Source organism: Bombina bombina, chromosome 9 (assembly GCF_027579735.1).
Source record: "Bombina bombina isolate aBomBom1 chromosome 9, aBomBom1.pri, whole genome shotgun sequence".
In the NCBI taxonomy this organism is placed as follows: domain Eukaryota; kingdom Metazoa; phylum Chordata; class Amphibia; order Anura; family Bombinatoridae; genus Bombina; species Bombina bombina.
Window position 1 is genome coordinate 21848705 of NC_069507.1, and position 8607 is coordinate 21857311.

Genomic DNA, 8607 nt, shown 5'->3' on the forward strand with positions numbered 1-8607 from the left:
CAGGGTGGGCCGTGGACTGAACACACTACAAGAGAAATAAATTTATCAGGTAAGCATAAATTATGTTTTCTCTTGTTAAGTGTGTTCAGTCCACGGGTCATCCATTACTTATGGGATACCAATACCAAAGCTAAGTACACGGATGATGGGAGGGACAAGGCAGGAACATTAAACAGAAGGAACCACTGCCTGTAGAACCTTTCTCCCAAAACCAGCCTCCGAAGAAGCAAAAGTGTCAAATTTGTAAAATTTGGAAAAAGTATGAAGTGAAGACCAAGTTGCAGCTTTGCAAATCTGTTCAACAGAGGCCTCATTCTTAAAGGCCCAGGTGGAAGCCACAGCTCTAGTGGAATGAGCTGTAATTCTTTCAGGAGGCTGCTGTCCAGCAGTCTCATAGGCTAAACGTATTATGCTACGAAGCCAAAAAGAGAGAGAGGTAGCCGAAGCCTTTTGACCTCTCCTCTGTCCAGAGTAAACGACAAACAGAGAAGAAGTTTGTCTAAAATCTTTAGTTGCCTGTAAGTAGAACTTCAGAGCACGGACCACGTCTAGATTATGCAAAAGACGTTCCTTCTTTGAAGAAGGATTAGGACATAATGATGGAACAACAATCTCTTGATTGATATTCCTGTTAGAAACAACCTTAGGCAAAAACCCAGGTTTAGTACGCAGTACTACCTTGTCTGAATGAAAGATCAGATAAGGAGAATCACAATGTAAGGCAGATTACTCAGAGACTCTTCGAGCCGAGGAAATAGCCATCAAAAACAAAACTTTCCAAGATAAAAGCTTAATATCAATGGAATGAAGGGGTTCAAACGGAACACCCTGAAGAACTTTAAGAACCAAGTTTAAGCTCCACGGAGGAGCAACAGCTTTAAACACAGGCTTAATTCTAGCCAAAGCCTGACAAAAGGCCTGGACGTCTGGATTCTCTGCCAGACGTTTGTGTAAAAGAATAGACAGAGCTGAAATCTGTCCCTTTAGTGAACTAGCGGATAAACCCTTTTCTAAACCCTCTTGTAGAAAAGCCAATATCCTAGGAATCCTAACCTTACTCCATGAGTAACTCTTGGATTCGCACCAATATAAATATTTACGCCATATCTTATGGTAAAATTTTCTGGTCACAGGTTTCCGAGCCTGTATTAATGTATCAATAACCGAATCCGAAAACCCACGCTTTGATAGAATCAAGCGTTCAATTTCCAGGCAGTCAGCCTCAGAGAAATTAGGTTTGGATGGTTGAAAGGACCCTGAATTAGAAGGTCCTGCCTCAGAGGAAGAGACCATGGTGGACAGGACGACATGTCCACTAGGTCTGCATACCAGGTCCTGCGTGGCCACGCAGGCGCTATCAGAATTACCGATGCCCTCTCCTGTTTGATCCTGGCAATCAGCCGAGGTAGCAACGGAAATGGTGGAAACACATAAGCTATGTTGAAAACCCAAGGGGCTGCTAATGCATCTACCAGCACCGCTCCCGGGTCCCTGGACCTGGATCCGTAACAAGGAAGCTTCGCGTTCTGGCGAGATGCCATGAGATCCAGATCCGGTTCGCCCCAACGACGAATCAGTTGAGCAAATACCTCCGGGTGAAGTTCCCACTCTCCCGGATGAAAAGTCTGGCAACTTAGGAAATCCGCCTCCCAGTTCTCTACGCCTGGGATGTAAATCGCTGACAGGTGGCAAGAGTGAGACTCTGCCCAGCGAATTATCTTCGAGACTTCCAACATCGCTAGGGAACTCCTGGTTCCCCCTTGATGATTGATGTAAGCCACAGTGGTGAAATTGTCCGACTGAAATCTGATGAACCTCAGTTTTGCTAACTGAGGCCAAGCTAGAAGAGCATTGAATATTGCTCTTAATTCTAGAATGTTTATTGGAAGGAGTTTCTCCTCCCTGAGCCTTCAGGGAATTCCAGACTGCTCCCCAGCCTAGAAGGCTGGCATCCGTTGTTACAATCGTCCAATCTGGTCTGCGAAAGGTCATTCCTTTGGACAGATGAACCGGTGACAACCACCAGAGAAGAGAATCTCTGGTCTCCTGGTCCAGAATTAGCAAAGGGGACAGATCTGAGTAATCCCCGTTCCATTGACTGAGCATGCATAGTTGCAGCGGTCTGAGATGCAGGCGCGCAAATGGCACTATGTCCATTGCCGCGACCATTAAGCCGATTACCTCCATGCACTGAGCTACTGATGGGCTTGGAACGGAATGAAGGACACGGCAAGCATTGAGAATCTTTGATAACCTGGACTCCGTAAGGTAAATCTTCATCTCTACAGAATCTATAAGAGTCGCTAGAAAAGGAACCCTTGTGAGTGGTAACAGAGAACTCTTTTCCACGTTCACTTTCCACCCATGCGACCTCAGAAATGCTAGAACTATCTCTGTATGAGACTTTGCATTCTGAAAACTTGACGCTTGTATCAGAATGTCGTCTAGGTACGGAGCCACCGCAATGCCTCGTGGTCTTAGTACCGCCAGAAGTGAGCCCAGAACCTTCGTAAAAATTCTCGGGGCCGTGGCTAACCCGAAGGGAAGAGCCACAAACTGGTAATGCCTGCCTAGAAAGGCAAACCTTAGGTACCGATAATGATCTTTGTGAATCGGTATATGAAGGTAAGCATCCTTTAAGTCCACCGTGGTCATATATTGACCCTCTTGGATCATGGGTAGGATGGTTCGAATGGTTTCCATCTTGAACGATGGTACCCTTAGGAATTTGTTTAAGATCTTTAAGTCCAAGATTGGTCTGAAGGTTCCCTCTTTTTTGGGAACCACAAATAGATTTGAGTAAAATCCTTGTCCCTGTTCCGATCGCGGAACTGAGTGGATCACTCCCATGATTAAGAGGTCTTGTACACATTGTAGAAATGCCTCTCTTTTTACTAGGTTTGTCGATAACCTCGAAAGATGGAACCTCCCTTGTGGAGGAGAGGTTTTGAAATCCAGAAGGTATCCCTGAGATATAATCTTTAACGTCCAGGGATCCTGCACATCTCTTGCCCAAGCCTGGGCAAAGAGAGAAAGTCTGCCCCCCACTAAATCCGTCTCCGGATAGGGGGCCCTGTCTTCATGCTGTCTTAGGGGCGGGAGTAGGCTTTCTGGCCTGCTTGCCCTTGTTCCATGACTGGTTGCCTTTCCAACCCTGTCTGTAACGAGCAGTAGTTCCTTCCTGTTTTGGAGCGGAGGAAGTCGATGCTGCTCCTGCCTTGAAGTTACGAAAGGCACGAAAATTAGACTGTTTGGCCTTTGGTTTGGCCCTGTCCTGAGGAAGGGCATGGCCCTTACCTCCCGTAATGTCAGCAATAATTTCCTTCAAGCCGGGCCCGAATAAGGTCTGCCCTTTGAAAGGAATGTTAAGTAGCTTAGACTTGGAAGTTACATCCGCTGACCAGGATTTAAGCCAGAGCGCTCTGCGCGCCTGTATGGCGAATCCGGAATTTTTAGCCGTAAGTTTGGTTAGATGTACTACGGCATCTGAAACAAACGCATTAGCTTGCTTAAGGGTTCTAACTTTGCTCAAAGCCTCATCCAATGGCTCTGTGCGAATCGCCTCTTCCAGAGACTCAAACCAGAATGCCGCTGCAGCCGTGACAGGCGCAATGCATGCAAGAGGCTGCAATATAAAACCCTGTTGAACAAACATTTTCTTAAGATAACCCTCTAATTTTTTTATCCATTGGATCTGAGAAAGCACAGCTATCCTCCACCGGGATAGTGGTACGCTTGGCTAACGTAGAAACTGCTCCCTCCACCTTAGGGACCGTCTGCCATAAGTCTCGTGTGGTGGCGTCTATAGGGAACATTTTTCTAAATATCGGGGGAGGGGAAAAAGGCACACCGGGTCTATCCCACTCCTTACTAATAATTTCTGTAAGTCTTTTTGGTATAGGAAAAACGTCAGTACACACCGGTACCGCATAGTATCTATCCAACCTACACAATTTCTCTGGAATTGCCACCGTGTCGCAATCATTCAGAGCCGCTAATAACACACGGAGGTTCTCAAGCTTAAATTTAAAATTTGAAATTTCTGAATCCGGTCTCTACGGATCAGAACCGTCACCGACAGATTGAAGCTCACCGTCCTCATGTTCTGCAAATTGTGACGCAGTATCAGACATGGCTCTCGTGTCATCAGCGCGCTCTGTCCTTAACCCAGAGCTATCGCGTTTGCCCCTTAATTCGGGCATATTATATAATACTTCTTTCATAACATTAGCCATATCATGTAAAGTGATTTGTAAGGGCCTAGATGTACTTGGCGTCTCAATCCTACGCATCTCCCGAGCGGGAGACGCAGGTACTGACACGTGAGGAGAGTTAGGCGGCATAACTTCCCCCTCGTTGTCTGGTGATAGTTTCTTTATCGGTACAGATGGACTTTTATTCAAAGCAATATCAATACAATTGGTACACATCGTTCTATTGGGCTCCACATTGGCTTTTGAACATGATGAACAAACAGTTTCCTCTGAATCAGACATGTTTAAACAGACTTAGCAATGAAACTAGCAAGCTTGGAAATCACTTTCAATAAGTTTACAAGCAATATAAAAAACGCTGCAGCGCTTCAAAAATACAGATATAATTAAACAATTCTTAACAAGAAGTGTATTATTAGCAGAGGATTGCACCCATTAGCAAAAGGATGATTAACCCCTCAATACCCAAAACGGATAAAACAGATATCAATTAAGATTTAACGCTTTTAATCACAGTCAGCACACTGTCACAGATCTGCTGTGACTGATTACCTCCCTCACAAATGAATTTTGCAGACCCCTGAGCTCTCTAGAGACGTCCTGGATCAAGGAGGAAGAAGCAGGAAGACTGTGCAAGAATTTTAACTGCGCAACAAGGCGCTAAAACAAGGTCCCTCCCACTCCTATCACAACAGTGGGAGCCCTGATATAACGGTTTCCATGCAGAAAAATATGTTAGCCATGTGGAAAAAAATCATGCCCAAAGCGATTTATCACCAAAGTACCTCACAAAAACGAATAACATGCCAGTAAACGTTTTATTAAAAAACAACATTTTCCAATGTCATGCAAAGCTATCACTAAGCCTGCTACCAGTCGCTACCACTGCAGATAAGGCTTAAGTATTATTTCAGTTTTAACAGTATTTTCTCAGTCAAATTCTAGTCCCTAGAAAATAACTCGACTGCGCATACATTTATCAGCCTGATACCAGTTGCCACTACTGCATTTAAGGCTGTACTTACATCATACGGTAACAGCAGTATTTTCTTAGTCAATTCCATTCCCAGAAAATAAAGTACTGCACATACCTCATTTGCGGAGGACCCCGCATGCTATTCCCAGTTTCTGAAGTTACCCCACTCCTCAGAATGTCGAGAACAGCCAGTGGATCTTAGTTACGCCTGCTAAGATCATAGAAAAAAAACGCAGGCAGTTTCTTCTTCCAAATACTGCCTGAGATAGAAAAACAGCACACTCCGGTGCCATTTAAAATAACAAACTTTTGATTGAAGAATAGTTAAGTAAAAACTCCAGCTCCTCTCGCGACCTCCTTCTTTGTTGAGGGTTGCAAGAGAATGACTGGATATGACATGTGAGGGGAGGAGCTATATAGCAGCTCTGCTTGGGTGATCCTCTTGCAACTTCCTGTTGGGAAGGAGAATATATCCCATAAGTAATGGATGACCCGTGGACTGAACACACTTAACAAGAGAAATTATATTTAAAGCGAAATGAAACCTAAAATTTTATATTATCAAATTTGCTTCATTCTCTTGGTATCCTTTGTTGAAGGAGCAGCAATGCACTACTGGGATCTAGCTGAATACATCAGGTGAGCCAATAATATGTGGAATATGCACAGACACCAATCAGCAGCTAGTCACAATAGTGCATTGCTGTCGCTAAGCCTTTTTATACAGCTTACAATCTAAGTGGACATTTACAGAAACACTGGGGTAGTAGCTTGTGTTGGGTGCTGATTGTAAGCATTGTCACTTGAGGATAATGAATGTCTGGCTTGGACAACTGATCTTAGACAGAAGAGATACATTTTATGAGGTCAGGTGGTAGGGATCTCTGTAGAGGTAGGCTTGATGAAGGATTTATAAGGTCAGGTGGTAGACATCTCTGAAGAGGTAGGGTTGTGTGGTTATGAGGGCAGGTGGTATTATCTCTGATAAAGTAGATTTATGAGGTTAGGTGGTATAGATCTCTAAAGAGGTAGGTTTTAGGAAGGATTTATGAGCTCAGATTTAAGGCATCTCTGAAGAGTTAGGTTTTGGGGGTTATGAGTGCAGGTGGTAGGGATCTCAGAAGAGGTAGATGATAATAAGTTAAGGTGGTAAGTATCTCTGAAGAGGTAGATGATAATGAGGTAAGGTGGTAAGGATCTCTGAAGAGGTAGGTGATAATGAGGTAAGGTGGTAAGGATCTCTGAAGAGGAAGATGATAATGAGGTAAGGTGGTAAGGATCTCTGAAGAGGTAGATGATAATGAGGTCAGTTTGTAAGGATCTCTGAAGAGGTAGGTGATAATGATCTCTGAAGAGATAGATGATAATGAGGTAAGGTGGTAAGGATCTCTGAAGAGGTAGATAATAATGAGGTAAGGTGGTAAGGATTTCTGAAGAGGCAGATAATAATGAGGTCAGGTGATAAGGATCCCTGAAAAGGCCGATGATAATGAGGTCAGGTGGTAAGGATCTCTGAAGAGGTAGATGATAATGAGGACAGGTGGTAAGGATCTCTGAAGAGGTAGATGATAATGAGGTCAGGTGGTAAGGATCTCTGAAGAGGTAGATGATAATGAGGTCAGGTGGTAAGGATCTCTGAAGAGGTAGGTGATAATGAGGTCAGGTGGTAAGGATCTCTGAAAAGGTAGATGATAATGAGGTCAAGTGGTAAGGATCTCTGAAGAGGTAGGTGATAATGAGGTCAGGTGGTAAGGATCTCTGAAAAGGTAGATGATAATTAGGTCAGGTGGTAAGGATCTCTGAAGAGGTAGATGATAATGAGGTCAGGTGGTAAGGATCTCTGAAGAGGTAGGTGATAATGAGGTCAGGTGGTAAGGATCTCTGAAAAGGTAGATGATAATTAGGTCAGGTGGTAAGGATCTCTGAAGAGGTAGATGATAATTAGGTCAGGTGGTAAGGATCTCTGAAGAGGTAGATGATAATGAGGTCAAGTGGTAAGGATCTCTGAAGAGGTAGGTGATAATGAGGTCAGGTGGTAAGGATCTCTGAAAAGGTAGATGATAATTAGGTCAGGTGGTAAGGATCTCTGAAGAGGTAGGTATGAGGAATTATTATGAGCTCAGGTTTGAGGAATGATTGTAAGATGTAGGTTTTAAGAAGAATTTAAAGGTTGAAACTAGGCTAAGAGTCTGATAGAGTGAAGAGTTGATTTTCACAGGATACTACAGAATGAATAAACAAAAGTCAGAAACAGAATGAAGGAGACAGATTGTTGCAACATTCTAGCTGTGATTAGGAGTGACTCTGTATTACACACATCTCTGGGACAGCAGGATTTATGAGAGCAGAAGTGCAAAACATAAAAATAAAGCAGATTATGTTGGTTCTCACCTAAAGATATGAGATATCCCTTTTCAAAACACATATTTTTAAAGAAATGTGTAACAAAAATGGTTAATTGTATCTACCTTGTGATGAACGCCTCATATGACAACTTGTTTTTCATAGGTTGTATTTTTGGTTTGATTCTCCTGTTTGGGATTTTAATCATTTTCGACTTCTCCTTTTTTCTATTCAGGCAGTGAAAAGCACAATGAAACGAACTTGCAAATGTCATGGGGTCTCTGGAAGTTGCACCACCCAGACATGTTGGCTTCAGCTGCCTGAATTCCGGGAGGTGGGATATTATTTGAAAGAAAAATATCACAAAGCTCTGAAAGTAGATCTCCTTCAAGGAGCAGGTAACAGCGCTGCCAGTAGAGGGGCCATAGCTGAAACATTCAACTCGATTTCCAAAAAAGAACTTGTTCACCTGGAAGATTCCCCAGACTACTGCTTGGAGAACAAGACACTGGGACTTCTAGGTACAGAGGGTAGAGAATGTCTCAAGAGAGGGAAGAACTTAAGCAAGTGGGAGAAAAGAAGCTGCAAACGTCTGTGCGGAGATTGTGGGCTGGTGGTGGAGGAAAGAAGAGCGGACATGGTGTCCAGCTGCAACTGCAAGTTTCACTGGTGCTGTGCAGTAAAATGCGAGCAGTGTAGAAAAAGCGTAACCAAGTATTTCTGCGTCAAAAAGGAAAAACGTGAGCGGAGTGGTGTTACACGCAAGAAGGAAACAAAGCTTAAAAAGAAGTTGTGAACTAAGTGTTACATAACATAACCACTCCAGTACCAGACCCCTAAAGTGGGCACAGACACCATACATAAAAAACTGAGAGACTTACACAATATGCTATCTGGTGTGGAAAATGCTCCTTTTTTTAATTAACTAATGTTTTGTATATTGAACATTTAATTAGAATCAATTAGAACAATCTTCTTGGTGCAGCCCTAAATAGGCCAAGAATTGCTGGTATACGAACTAGACCACAGTTAGTCCATCCGTGGCTCAGCCAGTCATGCTCAGGTGAAGTAACT

The 8607-nt window shown here is 43.4% G+C and overlaps 1 protein-coding gene across 1 annotated transcript in view; it reads left to right on the forward strand.

Moving 5' to 3' along the window:
• Positions 1-8329, forward strand: part of WNT8B (Wnt family member 8B) — a 99747-nt gene extending 91418 nt beyond the window's left edge. Inside the window, exon 7 of the mRNA XM_053692855.1 lies at positions 7769-8329. Within this exon, the coding sequence (XP_053548830.1) occupies positions 7769-8329 (561 nt within the window). The remainder of the gene's footprint in view (positions 1-7768) is intronic.
• Positions 8330-8607: the final 278 nt, after the last annotated feature.